We start from the raw sequence: 20,242 nt of genomic DNA on the forward strand, positions 1-20,242 counted from the left end.
GTCTTGATAGAAGGCGGATTCATCCAGGGCTGTCGGCCGCCCAGGCCCCAGGGGCACAGGAGGGAGGGGAGTGGAGGTGGGGAGAAGATACCAGGATTTTGCCTGGGATCTGAAAAGCCTCAGGGCAACAGAGCAACGCTAGCCTGAGACCAGACTGCTGGGCCTTCTCGCTGCTGGGAAGGAGGGGGCCGTCAGTCCCCAGATCTAAAGAGCAACCTCCCTCCTGGAGGAGGAGGGAAAGGAGGGAATCTGAGTGCCTGAGTTTAGTGGGGGAGGGGCTTTCTGACGATCTGAGAGCCTTGAAGCTGCCCCATGTCCTGGGCCCCATGACCTCTGGGGCCTTGGCTTCCCCAGCTGGCAGAGGATTGGGCCTTCCCTGGGGGCCCCCCTTTCTCCCTCCCACCCTGAGGGCCCATCCATCTCTCTCTCTCTCTCTCTCTTGCACACACTCTTGCCTCTCTCAGGCATTTGTTGTGCAGTTCCTCTTTGTCTGCTGGGCACGAGGGCAACGGCATCTGCCTCCCCCTCCCTGTGCACACCCCCCACCCCCACCCCTTTACTGGCTTGGGAAAGGGATGCTGTAGCCTAGCATCCCCCCCACCAGACACACATATACATTCTCTCCAGCCCCCTCCCCAAGCACATCCAAGCGTGCTCTCGCTTGCTCTCTCTCTCCCTCTCTCCCTCTCTCCCTCTCTCTCCCTCTCTCCCTCTCTCTCCCTCTCTCCCTCTCTCCCTCTCTCCCTCTCTCCCTCTGCCTGTCTCTCTCTCTCTCTCTCTCTCTCTCTCTCTCTCTCTCTCACACACACACACACACACACACACACACTCACACACATACACCCTGGGCTGAGCTCTTCTTGTTGGCTGCAGCCGTGGGCCCCTGCTCACCGTGCCGCTGCCTGCGAAATGACGGCGGTTCCCCTCACTTCCAGGAATCCACGCTTCCTGGAAGGTGAGTGGCTGGGCTCACCCCTGCCTGCCACCGAGACGCAGACATGCACACACCACCCGCACTCCCTCGCCGTTTCCAAGGCGGCGGCCGCGTTCGCACCCCAGGGTCTCACCGGCAAGGGAAGGATAATGTAAGTTCAGGCAGAAGGTGGCTAGTGGAGGGGGAAGGGGGGTGCCGGGGCTAGGGAGCCAATTCAGTAACAACTCCCAAGCCTGAGGAGAGGGAAAGGATGGGGGCTGTGTGTGTGTGTGTGTGTGTGTGTGTGTGTGTGTGTGTGTGTGGCGGGGGAGGGGGCGTTCCTCCTTACACTTGCGGAGGATGGGAAGGGTGTTTGGTGTTGCTAAGCAAAGACTGCGACTTGGACAGTGGGAGATTGTGGTGACATCTTGATTAGGCCTTGGGGACAGATGTAGAGCTGCCCTGGGTGAAATGCCGAGACAGGCCTGGGTGGGAATGGGTAATAGAATCTAGGTAAAGAGGAGCCTTGGCAGCAGAAGCCTCAGCCTCGAACAGAGAGATCCGAGGGCCCTCAGCCTCTTCCCCACAATAGAGCTGGGGATGGGCGTCTTTCTTTGCTCCTGTACCCACTGTTCCCTGCTAGCAGGCTAGCAGGCTAGCATCCTGCCACCCTGGAGCCCATGGTCAAGACAGGGAAAGCAGTTAGGATAAGATTCCTTGCTGATAAGTGTGGAGGTTCTTAGACCTCATGGCTGTTCCCTAGAGGCAACCACTCTTTGAAGGGATCGAGGAAGGGCAGCAGGAGTGGAGGGCTTGTCTCCTTCAGCATGTGAAACACATTTAGCTGGTGGGACCTTGCCCCATTTCCTCTCTCTCCCTCCTGTTTTTCTGCCCCATACCCGCCTCCTTGTTCCTCTGATGTCAACCTCATGATTTGGCTTTGCCCTCTGGGGGTTCAGCCAATCTATGATGACTTTGACCAAGAAAATTTATCTGAGACCTGAGAGTGGCCTTAATTCTTGGCTTTGACAGTCTGGGGTTTCTTGGGAGTCCCAGGCATTTGAAGTTCCCTCACTGGGGTTTCTGGGACTGACAGAGGAACTGCTGAACTTCCTAAATCTGACTCTAGTCCCCTTCACCCTCCGGCTAGAACTCAAAATCCCAGGGTCCCCATAAAGACTTTCTGACCCCTAAAACAGATTAATTTTTATGTATTAGTGCCACAAAAGTAGACTTGAACCTGTTTTCCCTCTTACCTTTATCCTAGGGAGGGCAATGGCATCTAAGACCCACTCAGACTAACGGTGTGACTGTGGAGGCACCTACTCTTCCTCCTGTTCCCAGGCCTTAATAAGGAAGGGACAAAGGATATTTTCCTCTTAATGTCCCTAAATATTCCTTTAAGCATATTTTCCCCATATATCAAGCCCAGTAGGCTGGGACTAGAGATGGATTTCCAGCAAGTTCACTCATTGTTTTAGGGTCCAGGGCTCAGTACCAGGGCCCAGAGCTCAGTTCTTCCCCCATTACAAATATCAAGTGATTTAGGGCAAGTTAGCACTAATGTCTGAAAAGGAACAAGGAGACACTCCTTTTAGCCCTTTTAACCATAGTAAACCCTACACTCTGTTAAAGGACGTATTGTAAAACTGGGTCTGAGTCTACACATCTCAACCCACAACTCCTGAGATGCTCGCTTTGATGATATGCGTGTGGTTCTGACTTGGGCAACTTTTCTAGATAACCATGGTTCATCTAAAGAGCCCCAGCTGGGAAAACTGAAAATGCCATAAGGCATTTTCTATAGATAGTGAACAAATTTTCTTCAGGCTTTGATGGGATAGAATGGGGGAAATGGGACTTTTAGAAGAGGATATGAATGGGAAATGGTCCCAAAGTCCTGAGTGGTTGTTTTCTTCCCACTGACCAAGCTGGAGAGGGATCCCTCAGGAGGGTGTGTTCCGGATTTCTTGCCTCAGGCCCAAGACTCCAACCATTTTATAATGGAATCTTTATTTTGTGAAAGTAAGTATGTACATAGCTGGGAAATTGGGTAAAGTACTAATAGGTGGACTTTAGGGATGAATTTTAGGGTTTGTCTCTCTCTCTCTCTCTCTCTCTCTCTCTTCCATATTTAGGCTTGTGTGTACGCATCCATGCATGTTCATGTTAGCAGATAATGTAGAAGGCTATGGGTGTGTTTACCCCCGTAGGTATGTTCTCTTTATGTGTATCTACATGTGTGATATATGTCTGTGTTTCTGTGTATGTTTACCTACTTGTATGTTATTTTTGTTTGTTTGTTTTTGTGGATTTTTTTACCTATAAATTTGTGCAAAAGATTGCGGGGAGGAGGGATTTTTTTTTTAAAGACATGATTCATATCTTCAGATATGTTAACTAATTTTTAAAGACATAACCAAACTCTCAAAACTCATTTTTACAAAGCAATTTATCAACAAGTTAACAATGAATATATTGAGAATAAACTTATGTCACTGTCAAGGGAACATCAAGTAGTATTTAGGTATTTGGAATCATATCAGATTGGAGGCTTTCTAGAGTAGTCAAATTTTTACTGATTTCAGAAGAGAAGATCTAATGGGCCCAACTCTCCTCTGCTGAAACAATGACTCTCAACTGGCTGTGTAGAGGGTGGCTAAGGACATGAGTGCTTACTGTTTATGTTCCATCCGGGTTCCACCACTACCAGCTATGTCACCTTGGACAAGTAACACAGCCTCTTTTGTGCCTCAGTCTTCTCATCTGTAAAATTAAGACAATATTGGCACCTGCTTCAACAGGGTTGTTCACATAAAGTGCACAGAACAATACCTGGCACAAAATAAGCACTCAATAACACTCAATAAGTGTTAGCAGCTGTCATTATGATCACTTTTATTATCATTAGACTCAGGGACAATTCCAGCTGCCCTTCCTACAGATCCCGAACCTGGTGCTGGGGTCTCCGGAGAGGAACAATAGGGAAGAGCATCTGTCCTGAACCACCTCCCTTTTGAGGCCCCCATTTTCCTCTCCACCCTGGCCTGCCCAGCCTCAGCCTTCCTTCCTGTAGATGTCAGGCAGTGATGCTCTTCCCCTCAGGCCTAGAAAAAGGTAGAGTGAACAAGATGCAGCTACTGAGCTTGCAGAAGTCAGCACTGGGCACCAGGCTGACAAGGGCACAAGGTGATGAGGGAGCATAAGTTAAGCTGAGGACAAAGTACAAGCTAGCCTCCTGGGCCACTCCCCCCTACCCCAGGTGGAATATATGTGCTATTCCTCAGACACTCCTGGCTACCCAAGAACAAAGGAAAGGGGCTTAAGTGCTTACCATGGTGATGTGGGAAACAAAGGCAAATGAAAAATTAAATTCCCTTACTGCCTACAGCCCATTGACAAGTCCTTGAAACAGGCAGAGTGACCTTCCTCTAGAGCTCAGCTGCCTCGATGATGACACTTTGCTATGGGCAAAAGAGAATCTTAGCTTAACATTATCCCAACCCCCAGGATCCTGTAAGTCTACTTTAACATATAAAAATTCCTTTGGAAACTTCCTTTATCTCAACTCCCCCAAGATATATGCTAGCAATCATACCCCAAGCTTATGGTCCTCTGATATACATCTGAAGGGTCTCATGACTGAGATTTTACTAAATGGTAATAAATGGCATTTTCCTAACAGTAGCTGGCCCCTTGAAGTCCTGGAAAGCTTGCTTCCAAAATTCCTTGGAGACTTACTCTGTCCCTAACCCTCTCCCAATCTGAGGGTATATAATCAGTTACCCGTAGCAACCCCAGTGCAGCTCTTCCTGCCCACGGGTCCTGTCCCCGTGCTTTCATAAAATCACCTTTTTGCACCAAAGACGTCTTCAAGAATTCTTTCTTGGCCGTCAGCTCTGGACCACCCCACCATCACCCCAAAACTTCATCACAAGGTATGGTGCTGAACGTATAACACTGCCTTGTACATGGCTACAAGATGAGTGTTTGCAAAGCATAACAGAATTTTGAAAAGGTGAGGCAATGGACAGTAAAAGGCCCGGCTGCAGCTTCACCTGTCCTCTTATTCTCTCCTCCAAGGTAGCGGGGACTCATCTCTGGAGAAGGAGTTCCTTGGGGCCCCAGTGGGGCCCTCGGTGAGCACCCCCAACAGCCAGCACTCTTCTCCCAGCCGCTCACTCAGTGGTAAGTGCAACTCCTGCCCTGCCCTGGCACTAGGCACCCTGTTTGTGTTTGGCCCTCAGTTCACCCTCCACTGGCAGCCATTTCCCCATTGCTGCCTCCCTCTGGTTTCCTGCATACAGCCTCTAAAACACTAAGGAGTTCAGCATCTAGGGTCCTTCTGACTTCTGGAAGGAGAGTGAATGGTCTCTGCCAGACAAGGGTAGAATTAAAAGAAGCACGGGTGGGATTAAGCTAAAGTCTCCAAAGAGAAACCCTGGAGTTGGAGAAGCAAGGACATAGGAATGGTCACAAGCTAGAGTCAGTCAGGAAATAGAGATGAGAGGGATCTTCTCATCACCACCAACCCAGCCCCACCCCCATTCTCCTGCCCGGACAGGGTCCCCATTACTGCCTCTTCTAGCTGGCCCTAGATCTGTGACATTCTCTAAATGGTTGGAATAGCCAGGAATGTAGGTCAGAGCTAGAGCCAAAGCTTACTCCTCAGTGGCTCCTCCCTCCTTCATCCCCCTCTCCAGATTTTAATGGAGGGGAGTAGAGGGGGTTCACTCTTATGGGGAGGGAGGATAATGTGAGCCATGTCTGTCTTCCAGTTTTGCTCTCTCTTTAGCCTGCCGTCTCTTTGGTCTTCCTAGGACCATTTTCCCGCCACTGTTACTTGCTGGCTTCCTGCCCAGGGCCAAGCCAGACGTCTTTCTTTATGACAAGAGAGTGGAGAAAAAGGCTCTCCTTAGCCTCCTCCTCTCCCCAGTGGGACAGAAGACATCCAATGTACCCCAACTTCTTTCTCTTGAAGCCTATTTGCCTGGGTGGTGAGATAGAAGGAAAAGGTTGTTTCAGGTCCCAGCAGGAGTGCCATATTACCACCGAGGACACCGAGGGTATTGGCCACTTTTAAAGCCCACGTGTCTCAGGGCCGGGAGAAAGCCTTCTGGACATTGGGAGTGACCTTCTGGTCTGCGGGCAGGTTCCCCCCTTTGCCTGTCTCTGTCCTAAACACCATCCCACCCTTCAGCCAACTCCATCAAGGTGGAGATGTACAGCGATGAGGAGTCGAGCAGACTGCTGGGGCCAGATGAGCGGCTCCTAGAAAAGGACGACAGTGTGATCGTGGAAGACTCGTTGTCAGAGCCCCTGGGCTACTGTGATGGAAGTGGGCCAGAGCCTCACTCCCCCGGGGGCATCCGGCTGCCCAATGGCAAGCTCAAATGTGATGTCTGCGGCATGGTCTGTATCGGACCCAATGTGCTCATGGTGCATAAGCGCAGCCACACGGGTGAGTAAGCCAGGGGTTGAGGAGGAGCTCCCAGGGTAGGCTGGAAAGGCAGAGGCCCACAATGCAGTGGGACAGCCTCAGAGAGGGAAGAGTCTCTCCCAGCACATTTTCTAGCCAATGAAAGAAAGGGGGGATGGCGTTTGGATTCCCTCCACACTGTACTTCTTTGGCACTCTCATCAGCTGTTGTTATAAAGAAAAGCTGGTATTTTTCTCAGGAGGTGAGGGAGAGGTAGATGTAGCCTCAGGATGAATCCTACAGCCCAACAGGGGTAGGACCCTGTTTGGGCCCTGTTGATTTAGACAAACAAACATACACAAAGAAAGAAAAGGAAAACAAAAGCCTCTTCTCAGCTTTCTCAGCCTTTGGGCTCCAGGGGCAGAGTGGGTCTTATAAGGCTCGGTTTTGGGTTAATGATCTTTTGGCCCAGAGTTCCAGGCCTGGTGCCCTTTGCCCTGCCATTCATCCGGATCCACACCTTCCCAGGGTAAGGCTCTTCCCAAGGGAATCTTTAGAAAGCAGGAATTTCCTGTGCGTGCCACAGCTCTGCCTCTCAGTAATTGTTCTGAGCACCGTCCCTTAGGCAGGGTGGGGCAGAGGGTGACAGAAGAGGTTCAGCCTTCAAAATTCCTCACATGCAGTCCTCAGAGATCTGTTCTTTCTCTTGCAGGTGAAAGGCCCTTCCACTGCAACCAGTGTGGCGCCTCCTTCACCCAGAAGGGGAACCTGCTGCGCCACATCAAACTTCACTCTGGGGAGAAGCCTTTCAAATGTCCCTTCTGTAACTACGCCTGCCGCCGGCGCGATGCTCTCACTGGCCACCTCCGCACACACTCGGGTCAGTTACCTATTTAGGGGGAAGGAAGAGTGGGACCTCAGTACACCCAGAAAATAGAGCTCAGTGACCTCTCTGACATTTGGGGAGTTACAGTGTCTGTCACTGAGGAGGGCAGAGCACTCACAGAGCAGATAGGGCCCTGCCTCTCTCACCCCTCGTCTGGGCAGCAGGGCCCCATGGGGAATTTGGGGGACTCTTTGGTGAGGTATTTTACATCTGCCACACTGTGACTTGGAGCAAAAGGAGCAGGGGTGATTTTCTTGGCTCTTAACAGTCACTCGCCCTTTGTTTTTTAAAGTTTCGTGCTAATGCCAGAACCATCTGTGCCTTGTCACCCCCCCACACACACACATACTTCTAAGTATCAGGAAAACCCTTCCTCATACTCCCCTGTGCTCGAGGCCCCACACTCATCACCATCATCACCTCCCTCCAGAATACCAGACGTCTCGGACAACCACTGTCTGTCCTCTCCTTTACTTCCTACTGGTTCCTGAAAATAGCCATGGTCCTCCAAACTGGGAGAAAGGTAGGCTAGGAAAAACCTCTGTTCCCCATCCCAAGAGGTTGTCACCTTCCCAGAGGCAAGAACAAGTCATGAGGGTGTCTAGAGGGTAGTGTTTGGATCAGTGCCAGCGAACCAGACTACCTGGGTTTCCTACCCCAGCCAAGACTGTTTGAGTCAACATCTGTCTGAATCAGCTGGACAGATAGCACTTTTGAAGCATCTTACGAAATTTTAAGTTTTTGACTTGGCCTTGTGAAGAGGCCGGGAGTCACGCTGGCAGGAAGGAGGAGCTCAAGAGTGGGGAAAGGCTGGAAGAAGGGCAGAGGGAAAAAATTAGTAGGATCTGTCCTTGGAAATGTTCCTTGCTATTTTTCTCTTTTCCCAAACTCTCTCAGGCCAGGATGTAAGGGGACAGAGCAATCACCTCATCACCCTTTTCCCAGCCACCTACCGTGTTCTAGGTTCTCTCACCTTGGAGGTGAGTAGAGAAACAGGGAGAAAGGTCATCGTTGATTCAGGCTTTATAATCCACAAAGCATTTTGCTTGTCTTTTCATGTGATCCTCATAACGACTCTAAGGTAGATGGCATTATCCTTGTTTTGCTGACAAGGATACTGAAACTCTGGGGGAGAAAGAAAGGAAGAAAAAAAAAAAAGATTTGCTGGTCACAGAGCTATCCTGCAGCCTTCCTGGACCCCTATAAATGTTCTGTGTCAAAGAATCCTACTCCTTTTCCTCAGAAAAGGGGCGGCTCCCCCTGCTGGTTTGGAACAAGGATGGCTTCTCCCTAGAATTCTTGAACCAATAGCAATGAGGCCAGCTGGGTAAATTTTGGATGTTGTTCTGTAGGAGACTTATTAGGGACAGAATTAGACACAGGTATACCACTGGGTCCCATCTCTGTGATATGCTTTCTGTTATAACCCACACTATAATGAAAAAAGGGGCTCCTCTCCCAGATGTTAAGCCATTTCCCCCAAAGTCTTGAGTGGACAGGGACCATGGCATTCACCTCATCTCCCAAATACTAGGATTTACAGAGCAAGGTCAAAATGGCATTAGACTGATTGAATCAAGGCCCAGTTTATGGGTGTGTGTGTGTGTGTGTGTGTGTGTGTGTGTGTGAGTGTGTAAGGGCCGCGCGGCCAGTATTACCAGCCTCCTGGAGACACCTCCTATCTTCCTGCTCAATAGTAGCAAGATACATAAAATAAAATATACAGTACCTTGTTTCTCTCACTTTCCTTCTCCTGTCACAAATATCATCTCTCAAAAGTTGTCTTTAAATGAAGTGTCCATCTCAGTTTTCCTGACTTCTTCAGTAGAAACAAAATCTTCTTTTTTTTCTTTAAGTAATCTGTACAGTCACCATGGGGCTTGAACTCACAACACTGAGATGAAGGGTCGCATGCTCTCCCAACTAAGCCAGCCAGACACCCCAGAAAAAAATCTTTATAACTTGTTCTTTATTTTTAAAAAAATTTTAAAGGCCCTCAAAGTTGTTGTTTCTCTTCCTTTTACTCATCTCCTTTATTCTCCTCTCTGTCCTTTTATTCTTTTTCTCTTCTCGGAATTTCTCTATCAGTGATAGTTGTTCTGGGGCTCTCTTGGTATCTCAGTGTAGAGGGACAGAAAAATAAGCAGTAGAGGCGCCTGGCTGGCTCAGCTGGTGAAGCATGTGACTCTTGATCTTGGGTCTGTAAGTTCTAGCCCCAGATTACTTAAAAATAAAATCTGAAAGAAAGGAAGAAAGAAAGAGAGGGAGAGAGAGAGAGGGAGAGAGGAAGGGAGGGAGGGAGGGAGGGAGGGAGGAAGGAAGAAAGAAAGAGAGGGGGAAAGGGAGGGCGGGGGGGAGGGAGGAAGGGAGGAAGAAAGAAAGAGAGGGGGAAAGGGAGGGAGGGAGGGAGGAAGGAAGGAAGAAAGAAAGAAAGAGGAAGAAAAGCAGTAAAACTAGGCTAAGGATGGAGGTAAAAGTATAAGTAAAGGTCAGTGAGAACTGTCCCTCCCCCCATTGACAGATCTAAGGGCTCTCATTTCTGTCACCCCAGGTCACCAATTTCCCTCAAACTGAAGCAGATAACTCATAAGCAAAAAATCCCCTTGTCTGATAAACAGCACTTACACCCGCTTGCCACATGGAAAGGTTAAACCACAGTCTGGGCCCCAGAATCTGAGACCCTGGGGTGGGGCCAGCCTGCCTGCCAGGGACGATCCCCTACAAAGTCCCTGGGTCCTCCCTTCCGTTTTTAGCAGCAGTTTGGCCATCGTGAGGCCCACCAGCAGTCCAAAGCTATATGCCGTGGCTCCCCTCTGTCCTCCCATAGCTGCGCACTGGCCCTCTTCTCCACAGTTCGGTTATCTGTCCATGCTTGCAGCTGGAGTCAGGGAAGGAAAGACAAGCCGAACTCACCTGAGCGACATCCCTTCCTCCTCAAGCCCATGAGCCTTTGCTCCTGGATGGTTTTGTAGAGCCAGGGTACAGGGAGAAGTAACTCATGCCATCCGTCTCCCGTCTCCTCCACAGTCTCCTCTCCCACGGTGGGCAAGCCCTACAAGTGTAACTACTGTGGCCGGAGCTACAAACAGCAGAGTACCCTGGAGGAGCACAAAGAGCGGTGCCACAACTACCTACAGAGTCTCAGCACTGAAGCCCAAGCTCTGGCTGGCCAAGCAGGTAGGGCTGTAGGCAGGCCTGTGGGGGAGTTGAGGGCTGGGTCAGAGGGAGTGCAGGACCAGGATGATTCCAGCATCTACCCCCTCTTCACAAAGGGATTCGATCTGTGGAAAAAGGACAGTTACCTCAGTAAATCTGCCAAGCCCTCCAGTCGGTGCAAAGCCCTGTGGTAGGTGCTGCAGGGAGATCCAGGGGTCAGAGAGGATTTGATCTATGTCCTCAGTGTAATGGGAGAGAGAAAACACAAGGAAGTATAAAATCAAGGGCCACATGTACATAATTGTCTTCAAGTTACTTGAAATGTTGCTAGGATGAGCTCTGGATGGGTGGGGAGTGAGCAGAACCTAGTTTTCCAGGTATCGGATATGACCTTCCTTGGCTACCGACCTGCTGATTTTCTCCAGGCAAAGGCTGCTGGGCTAATGCTACCCCCATTCAGCTATTACTTATCTCCACCTCCTTCCCCCCAGGTGATGAGATACGTGACCTGGAGATGGTGCCAGACTCCATGTTGCACTCGTCCTCTGAGCGGCCAACCTTCATTGATCGGCTGGCCAACAGCCTCACCAAACGCAAGCGTTCCACCCCCCAGAAGTTCGTAGGTAAGAATCCTGTTGGAGAGAAGACATCAGCTTTAAGCCACAGCTCATCTAAATCTGAGCTCTGGTAGCCATTTGACCAGCTAGGTCTGGAGATTTGATTTGGAAAAGTGGTCTGGTAGTCTCTGGTGCTCAGAAAACATCCCCAGAGAACAGGAGGGGAGTGAAGAGGGAGAAGGTACCTCAGGAGGGTGGAGAGGGGTCAGTGTTGAGGGGTCTTGTGGCAGTTGTAAGAGGAAGGGGTCAGGGAGCTCAGGTTCTTCCAGGCTTTGAGAATAGCAAGGACTTCAGCCTGTGGGAACTGAGAGAATGACACTTAGTGTCAGAGGGAGGAGGTGTGAGTGTGGGGTCCACCCATCTGGCCTTGATTGTTCACTCTCTAGCTTTATAAAGAGTAATGAAGGAAGTTTTAAAGATCAGTGGGCTGGGACTGAGTCCTTCCCTAAGATTATAGCCTGGAGTTGGGGAGTGGCCCCAAAGAGGACCTGACCTTGAGGGAAGTAAATGAGGGGTGGTAAATAATATTACAGCCATCCCCATGGTAAGAAAACAAAGAAGTAATCCTGGAGGAGCTTGGGAATTCTCCAAACCCAGCTCTGCTGAGGTCCTCTTCTCCACAGGTGAAAAGCAGATGCGTTTCAGCCTCTCAGACATCCCCTATGATGTGAACTCGGGTGGCTATGAGAAGGATGTGGAGTTGGTAGCACATCATGGCCTGGAGCCTGGCTTTGGAGGTTCTCTGGCCTTTGTGGGGGCAGAGCATCTGCGTCCCCTCCGCCTTCCACCTACCAATTGCATCTCAGAACTCACACCCGTCATCAGCTCTGTCTACACCCAGATGCAGCCCCTCCCCGGCCGACTGGAGCTTCCAGGGTCCCGAGAAGCAGGTGAGGGACCCGAGGACCTGGCCGATGGAGGTCCCCTCCTCTACCGGGCCCGAGGCCCCCTGACCGACCCTGGGGCATCCCCCAGCAATGGCTGCCAAGACTCCACAGATACAGAGAGCAACCACGAAGATCGGGTTGGGGGGGTGGTATCCCTCCCTCAGGGTCCCCCACCCCAGCCACCTCCCACCATTGTGGTGGGCCGGCCCAGTCCTGCCTACGCCAAAGAGGACCCCAAGCCGCAGGAGGGGTTACTACGGGGCACCCCAGGCCCCTCCAAGGAAGTGCTCCGGGTGGTGGGCGAGAGTGGTGAGCCTGTGAAAGCCTTCAAGTGTGAGCACTGCCGAATCCTTTTTCTGGACCATGTCATGTTCACCATCCACATGGGCTGCCATGGCTTCAGAGACCCTTTCGAGTGTAACATCTGTGGTTACCACAGCCAGGACCGGTACGAATTCTCTTCTCACATTGTCCGGGGGGAGCACAAGGTGGGCTAGCCACCTGCTGCCCTCCCCTCAGTCTGCCACTCCACTGCCCTGCCTACACGAGTCTAGCTCTGTCCCCACTACATCCCAAGGAGTTTTGCTCGGTAGCCCCCACCACTGGCTACCTGACTTCATACTTGACCCTGACCCCTCTTCACCTATTCTCCTCTACCCTGACTGATTTAAGCATTGTGATGAAACAGGCTTTTTTGCTTACATTTCTCCTTTTCCTCTTCTCCTCTCATCCCAGCATATTCAGAGTTATTTATTAATACAATTTGTGGATGTTTCTTTTGCTTTTTTCTCTTAACTTGTATCAGTCGCTTGCCACTTCCCCCACCCTCCTGCCCACAGTCCCTTTCCACTTTAGACCTCATTTTTTTTTTTCTTTGATCCAGCTTTCTCTAACAGCCCTAGGGGTAGGAAGCTCCTCTTAGTCCTAAGAGTTCTGAGCTTCTTGTGTTAATTCCTCACCTTTTGCTTTATCTGATTCTTCAGTTTTGATGCTGATAGCTCCCTCTGGCCCTCTGTTTGCTCTGTGGCATTATATCTCCTCTCTGGGACCCTCCAACCTGGTACTCCATACCTCTTGTGCCCTCTCACTTTAGGCAGCTTGCACTATGCTTGAAAAAATGAAGCTTTCCTCATTTGGAAGTAGGAGGGGCTGAGGAAATTCTCCCCAGGCACTGTGGGACTGAGGGTCCTCTTGATGTTCCCCTAGTAACATGAGTTCCCCAAAGCCCACATTCGGGAATCTCCCTCTGGGATGTGATCTATCTCTTCTCTCCTCAAACAACCCCCAACACAGCTACTCTCTTCAACCTCCTCGTCTACTCAGTGGTGGTTTTTCTCTCCTTGGAGTGCCCCAATTTTATATTCTCAGGGGCCAAGGCTAGGTCTGCAATCCTGTCTCTGACACGTTGGGAGCCACAGGTGCCTAATTGGGAACCAGGGCATGGGAAGGGGGTGGTTTAAAATTCTTCTCTTTCTCTTCCACCTCTAAACTTCTTCACTCTAGTGACCTTCCTAGGCTCTCAGGGGCTCCTACAGTCCTTGTCCTATGAGAAACTAGTGGGTTGCTGCCTGATGACAAGGGGCATCTCAACCCCTCAGTCATGCTGCCTTCTTCTTCTCCCCGCAACCCCCTGCAAGATTCACCCTCATTCCCAGGCTTCTGGGCCCTGTTCTTAAGATCAGTGGCAGGGAGAAAAGGGTGTCTCTTTTCTCTCTTCTAATTTTCAGTATAACCAAAAAATTATCCCAGGATGAGGAAGGGCATTTGCCCCTCACCTTATTCCATTCTTGTCCCGGCAAGAATGGGATGGGCACAACTGAACTGGGGGTCATCCTTTACTGCCCCCTTCTATACTCAGTTCCCAGATGTAGGGCAGGAGGGGGCACTCTCCTCCTGGCTACAGCAGAGACCCCCTGGCTTTTTGGGTAACCTAGTTAGTGAGAAGGGGGCAGGAGGAGATAGCTCTACTGCAAGTGGAGGTCTCTTTCTACAAGCGTTTTCTGCCCCCAGGCCACAGCTATCCCATTCTCTGCTTCCTTGAGATTCAAACCAAAGGCTGTTTTTCTATATTTAAAGAAAAAAAGAAAAAAAAGAAAGTAAAAACCAAACACAACACCTCACAAGTTGTAACGCTTGGTCCTCTCTCTCTCTCCTTTTCTCTTCCCTTCCATCTTTCTTTCCATATGTCCTTTCCTTATTGGCTCTTTTGCCTCCTACTTTTCTCACTCCCTATCAGGGATAATTTAGGGGGATGGTGAAGGGTTGGCTAAGGAACAGACCCTGGGATTGGGGCTCCAAAGGGCTCTAAGAAGAGTCTACCTTACCCTCTTATGGGAAGGGAGACCCTAGAAAAACTTCTCCTCTTTTTCCTCCTTTTTCTCCCCCATTATGTAGTCTCCCTGAGAGAACCAGATTGTCAGGAAGGGGCATTGTGGGTTGATTGTTCCTCCCAATGTAGCAATAAACAGATGCTGCCAAGGGCAGAGGATGGGGGAGTTAACTGGAAGGAGAGTGGTCTCTAGATAAGGGGAGAGTCTTCTCAACAGCACCCTAGGGAACTGGCTCCTTGTTTCAGGATGGCAGCAGAGCTGAGATTAATATCTAGGGTTCTCCTCAACTGTTCTGGTTATTGAGCCCCTTCCTGTTAAACTTACCCCTCACCACCTCTTCTGCGTCTGCTGTGTACTTGGTGACACCTCATAAGGACTAGTCCCTTCTGAGGCGTCAGAGCCTTAGGGTGCCCCCATCCCCTCCCCCAGTCAGCTCTGGCACCTGTAACCTCCTGGAACATGAAGGACTATGCTCTGAGGCTATACTCTGAGCCCATGAGAGCAGAGACTGGAAGGGCAAGACCAGGTGCTAAGGAGGGGAGAGAAGGGCACTCTGTCTCTCTCCAGACCATCACTGCACTTTAACCAGGGTCTTAGGTACAAAATCCTACTTTCCAGAGCCTTCCAACTCTGGAACCTCAAACATCCTCATGCTCTCTCCCAGCTCCTTTTGCATAAAAAAAAAAAAAAAAAAAAAAAGTAAAGAAAAAGAAAAAAAAACCCACATTGAAACCCACATGGAGAAAAGAGGTGTTTTCCTTTTATACTGATATTCAAAACCAACACCACACACAAAAAATTTCTAAATAGACACTTTTCCAGACCTTTGTTTTTTTTGTGTCAGTGTCCAAGCTGTGGATGGGATTTTGTAATACTTCCAGCAGCTTCTTTCTTTGTGTACATAATATATATATATTATATATATTTTTAATCAGAAGTTATGAAGAACAAAAAGAAAAAAAATAAAACACAGAAGCAAGTGCAATACCACCTCTCTTCTCTTTCTCTCCCAGGGTTTCATTTGTAGCCTATGCTTGGTGTCTCCTTGGACCTTACCCTTTCACCTCCTCCTCTTCCTTTGGTTTCCTCCAACCCCCTTTTTTAAAGAGTTTTTCTCCTTTCTCAAGGGGAGTTAAACTAGCTTTTGAGACTTATTGCAAAGCATTTTGTATATGTAATATATTGTAAGTAAATATTTGTGTAACGGAGATATACTACTGTAAGTTTTGTACTGTACTGGCTGAAGGTCTGTTATAAATAAACATGAGTAATTTAACACCCTTGGTTGTTTTTGTAGACTTCCTTTGCTGTAACTTTCTGCTGGGAGGAAGGGGGGCCTCCTTGCTGTATATTGTACTAACTACTAAACGTTTTGAAGGTGAACAAGTCTAAGACTAAGAGGAAGCCAAATAAGAATGCTCAAGTTAGGGGCGCCTGGGTGGTGCAGTCGGTTAAGCGTCCGACTTCAGCCAGGTCACGATCTCGCAGTCTGTGAGTTCGAGCCCCGCGTCGGGCTCTGGGCTGATGGCTCAGAGCCTGGAGCCTGTTTCCGATTCTGTGTCTCCCTCTGTCTCTGCCCCTCCCCCGTTCATGCTCTGTCTCTCTCTGTCCCAAAAATAAAATAAAAAAAAAAAGTTGAAAAAAAGAATGCTCAAGTTGTTCCCACAGAAGAACAGATTTTTCGACCTACAGTGGGAAGTGGAGATTTTCCTACCAGGAGTGCCTTCAGGATAGAGAAAGCCCAGCTTGCCTATCCGTCCAAAGTAGAGATTCATCAAACATTTGTAGAGTACCTACTATATGCAAAACACATTACATGCCTAGGGAGATACAAGTTACAATAACATGAGAGATTAAAACAATAGGATCTACCACTTCCTGAGCATCTCATAAATGCCAAGCGCTGTGCCAAGTATTCATTTAATAGTAGAAACCACCTACAAATAAATGATCCACCATTACTAGTGAAGAAATAAAAACCCAGAAGAGAATAAATACCTTGTCCGAGACTCATCAGCCAATAAATGTCAAAACCCAGATTTGAACCCAGGAGTGTGTAACTCCAAAGTCTGTGTCCATACCTTTATGCCAGGGAATGCAGCCACTGAAACTCCTAGGTTATAAAAATCCAAAGAAAAGCCAAGATAGGAACATTAACTTGATTCTTAAATCTTAACTATTTTCTGTCCCCTTCACGCTGCACTTTTTTCTGTTTTATCTCACTGCCAATCCATACACTAACGTCTGCCTTCTGTTTTCCATGAGACTATATTGAAGTGAAAATTGAAGACACTTCCATCTAAAGTCTATCATTTTCTGTGCCTCATTAAAACTAACAAATTCAAAATTGGGAGAGACCATGAATATAGTTGTTCTGAATCCAAAACAAAGTTAGAAAATACATTTTAACCCCAATAAATTGGATTAGAGATTAAAAGAAACTGAAAGAAAAGAAAAAACAAAACACGATGGGTTTCTTTTGAGAGAAAGTAACTGGTGTTCAGACTCCAGAATGATTCATGAATGAATTGTGGATCTCCATCTGTACCATCTTGGGTCTGAATTCTGGGAGGTCCACTTGACACTCTAATTTTTTCATATTTGGAGACAACTGGGTGGTTGGCCGCCCATGGATAGCATTCCGGCTCAAAGCTCAAGACTTTCTGAAGACTCTTCAGAGGTCATTGGAACTTATATGAAAGAAAGTATGTTTCAACCATAGGCCAAACTCATCACGGGAGTGATGAAATCACTTCAGTGGGGCTTGGTCAACATTTATTAAAGCAAAGTATAAAATAGAACATATCATTTCACCTTACGTCCTAAGGCAAGTACTGTTTCATAAAGTCTGTGTTTGCGTTTTGTAGGTTTGTGTATTTGTGTTTGTGTTTGTATTAAGTACCAACGTAAAATATATTTCTACTATGGGTGGAATCAAAATTGTTGAAGTTACTGTTCCAGACTATATACCAGCATCCATTTTTTGTTGTTGTTAGGTGGGAGGCAGCATAGTGGAATGGAGCCAGGACACCACCTACTAACTCTGTGACTTTTCGGCAACCTCAGTTTTAACGGCTCTACACCTCAGTTTTTCAATCTGCAAAGTGAGGATAATAATAGTACCTCCCTTATAGGTTTGTTGAAGGTAAAATGAGTTAATATTTATAAAGCGCTTACTACAGCGCTTGACACTATGCTAACAGGATCCAGGGATTTTTTTTTTTAAGTGAATAAAAAACAGCTCTAACACCCACGTACTTCCCAACGGCCCTTCAAAGGATTTTGTCCGTATTGGAAGGAAGAATTAACAAAACGTTTTGTTCCCCCAACCCACTCCCGTCCTCCGTTTCTCAATCCCACACCAAGTACTATGACTGTCAGAGAAATAAGCCGAGAGCGTCCCCCGGTGGTGTAGCTCCGCTTTCGTTCTAAGTGGTCGCAGCCAAGGGCCTGCCACCTTCGCACTACAACTCCCATGCATCCCGCCAACTCTGACCTTTAATAATAGTACCGTTTGTAGTCTAGCCCCGGGCAATATCTGCGTATAGCGTCGCAAAAACCAGATAATTACAACGCCCAGAATTGCTTCCGGGGTAGGGTGCCGTGGTGCTTGGTGGGAAACGTATAACCCTAATTTTCTTCCGCCAGCTGGTTAAATAGTCCCATGGTCACTGTCTGCCACGGATAACTAAGCTCGAGAAACGCCTTTCTACCCTAGATTGCAGCGTAAACGCGGGATAATAAAGAAAGTTTGAGTAAAGTGGGTGGCCGTTCTTGGCATGTGTCTCCTAAATAGTCTTCCTGTGTGAGCGGAGGGATTTCGTGCTATATAAAAGAGCCGGGCTGAGCTCAACGTCCTCTCTCGGGGTCTCGTTTCCAAGATGGTGAGTAGTGGCGCGTGGTGAGTGCGGGTGTCCTGGTGAGGACGGAGAAGAGCAGATTTGGGGGGTTGGGGATTTCAAAACCTGGGCCATGGTGGGGAGCACACAGAGTGTGTATATTTGTTCCGAACTTGGAGGGATTTGCGGACGGACTGAAGGTCTCAGTGGAGCCTTTTTAGGGGCTGCCGGCGAGGATTGAAGCTGGTAGGAGGCTAAGGTTGGGAAAGTTGCGTCCCCTTTATGATAAAGACCTTCATTCTGATGCAGACCAAGAAAAGAAGGAACAATGGTCGTGCCAAAAAAGGCCGCGGCCACGTGCAGCCTATTCGCTGCACCAACTGTGCCCGTTGCGTCCCCAAGGATAAGGCCATTAAGAAGTTCGTTATCCGGAACATAGTAGAGGCCGCCGCGGTCAGGGACATTTCTGAAGCGAGTGTCTTCGACGGTGAGTGAGCTCTTGGTGCAGCCCTTCCCCACTTGCAGGCTCTTTTCGTCGGCGCGTTTCTGCCGCGTCCCAGGTACCTTCTATGCACATTTAGAATTGTTGACGGTTAACAGAGAACGGTATTTTTATTATGTATTGTTCTTTTGTTTGTTTTTCTGGGTTTTTTTTTCCACCCTTGACTGGGCGGTGTCTTTTATAATAGTGCAGTCTTTGGGTCATCGTTTGTGGCTCTTTAGAGAGTGAGATTCTAATGTGATAAATGTAGCAACCTTCACGGATTGTTGAAGAACATTTGAATACTTAGGAAAATGTACAGACTAAGTCTTTTGAATAATGTTTCAAGAATGAAGGTAGTCTCATTTGGTCAAAGGTAGACTTTTTGTAGCAATAGGCTTCCTGTGGTTTTGGTCACTTTTTCTTACAACAAATTAGTCTTCCTAGGGAAGGAAAAGGGGCCCAAGGGGCAGACAGTGGGATTGGTGCAACTGTTGAAGGAACTGGATTGATTCTCTGTTTATTACATGTAGGCTGTGGATTTGGTACCCATGATGACAAGATGGGTTAGTGTAGGGGTCCGGGGAGTGTTCATTTGTGAAAATGCAGGTGTGTTAAATTATCAGAAACTGAACAGTTGCTTTCCAAGTGCAACTTTGTAGCTATGCATGAGAGACACTTAACTCTGTTTTTAACTGATAGAATGAAGGAGAGAACAAGTGCAAAGTGGGTATGATATCTACTGTTATGCCTCTTACTTTCTGTCTCTTAGCCTATGTGCTTCCCAAGCTGTATGTGAAACTGCATTACTGTGTGAGTTGTGCCATTCACAGCAAGGTAGTCAGGAATCGCTCTCGTGAAGCACGGAAGGACCGAACACCACCACCCAGATTTAGACCTGCCGTAAGTATCCTGAAAAAGATGACAAAGATGTGGGAGGCAGAAGGGTGATGGACAGAAGATAACATGAAGATCCAGGGAATATCAAATTAAGCCCTAAGTAGGTATGGTAGATGTAAAACGTCTGCTTTTGAAGTCTCTTCTGAAGAAGAATTGTTAGAGTCCCTTTCCGGTGGAGTCATGTGAATGGTGCACACCTACCAGTTTTCCTTGTATCTATGGCCCAAGTGCATTGTCAGTGCTGGGAGGGTAGTTGTCAAGTTCTTTGAGGGGATATTCTTTCATTGATGTTTTTAAAATTTATTCTTTGTTTTTTTCCCCTCCCCAGGGTGCTGCCCCACGACCTCCACCAAAGCCTATGTAAAGAGTTAAGTCCTTAAGGATTGAAGAAAAACTGTTCTCTGGAAAAATAAAATAAAACAGAGATTGTACTTTATAAATAGCATGTTGAGTGTATCTGTTGTCAGAGTGGGAGTTGTATGTGTCACAAGTACTGTAATTACTTTCCATTCGAGTGTGGAGTGCTACATGGTCTTTTCATGGGGGAGAGAGTTTATCCATGTAAGTAAAACCTTAAGTTGGTTTCTTTTGTATTTGTATCCTGGGCCTCCCCAACTTGCATAGCATTGTGGGGGGGGGTAGGGTTAAAGGTACCTCTGGGTGTTAAGTCAATGCCACCATGCCTAGTGGATTAAGTTGGTGTCTTAAAAACGGGTGACGAGGGGTGCCCTGTCTAGGTGGCTCAGTCAGTGGCGTCTGACTCCGTTTCAGCTCAGGTCATGATCTCATGTTTCCTGAGTTTGAGCCCTGCATC

General features: G+C 48.3%; 2 protein-coding genes and 1 long non-coding RNA gene across 24 annotated transcripts in view; 2 read left to right on the forward strand and 1 right to left on the reverse strand.

The window, feature by feature from the left end:
* Positions 1 to 15,488, forward strand: part of IKZF4 (IKAROS family zinc finger 4) — a 26,818-nt gene extending 11,330 nt beyond the window's left edge. For 6 of the 15 annotated variants that reach the window (XM_006933803.5, XM_006933802.5, XM_019835069.3 and 3 more), the window contains 6 exons: positions 4,997 to 5,101; positions 6,114 to 6,374; positions 7,045 to 7,212; positions 10,246 to 10,395; positions 10,866 to 10,997; positions 11,615 to 15,488. In XM_006933803.5, the coding sequence (XP_006933865.1) occupies positions 4,997 to 5,101; positions 6,114 to 6,374; positions 7,045 to 7,212; positions 10,246 to 10,395; positions 10,866 to 10,997; positions 11,615 to 12,375 (1,577 nt within the window). In that variant the 3' untranslated portion in view covers positions 12,376 to 15,488. Of the gene's footprint in view, positions 1 to 948; positions 1,086 to 2,844; positions 2,939 to 4,799; positions 4,852 to 4,996; positions 6,375 to 7,044; positions 7,213 to 10,245; positions 10,396 to 10,865; positions 10,998 to 11,614 lie in introns of those variants that run through there. The other 9 variants (XM_023257128.2, XM_023257129.2, XM_045061920.1 and 6 more) reach the window with 7 other exon arrangements.
* Positions 1 to 17,839, reverse strand: part of LOC105260750 — a 24,075-nt gene extending 6,236 nt beyond the window's left edge. Inside the window, exons 1-7 of one of the 8 annotated variants that reach the window (XR_006600779.1) lie at positions 17,705 to 17,839; positions 10,883 to 11,006; positions 10,132 to 10,499; positions 8,948 to 9,455; positions 8,192 to 8,343; positions 7,010 to 7,221; positions 4,318 to 4,377 (exon numbers count right to left, since the gene is read on the reverse strand). This is a non-coding gene — a long non-coding RNA (uncharacterized LOC105260750). Of the gene's footprint in view, positions 1 to 891; positions 3,680 to 4,317; positions 4,378 to 6,699; positions 7,222 to 8,171; positions 8,344 to 8,947; positions 9,456 to 10,131; positions 10,500 to 10,520; positions 11,007 to 17,704 lie in introns of those variants that run through there. The other 7 variants (XR_002159820.3, XR_890548.4, XR_006600777.1 and 4 more) reach the window with 7 other exon arrangements.
* Positions 17,840 to 17,950: 111 nt separating this feature from the next.
* On the forward strand, positions 17,951 to 19,864 carry RPS26 (ribosomal protein S26). The gene is made up of 4 exons (XM_003988875.5): positions 17,951 to 18,092; positions 18,357 to 18,534; positions 19,301 to 19,431; positions 19,757 to 19,864. Exons 1-4 carry the CDS (start codon positions 18,090 to 18,092, stop codon positions 19,790 to 19,792), a joined length of 348 nt encoding a protein of 115 aa, XP_003988924.1. The 5' UTR covers positions 17,951 to 18,089; the 3' UTR covers positions 19,793 to 19,864.
* The last annotated feature ends 378 nt before the right edge of the window (positions 19,865 to 20,242 follow it).

Source organism: Felis catus, chromosome B4, assembly GCF_018350175.1.
Source record: "Felis catus isolate Fca126 chromosome B4, F.catus_Fca126_mat1.0, whole genome shotgun sequence".
In the NCBI taxonomy this organism is placed as follows: domain Eukaryota; kingdom Metazoa; phylum Chordata; class Mammalia; order Carnivora; family Felidae; genus Felis; species Felis catus.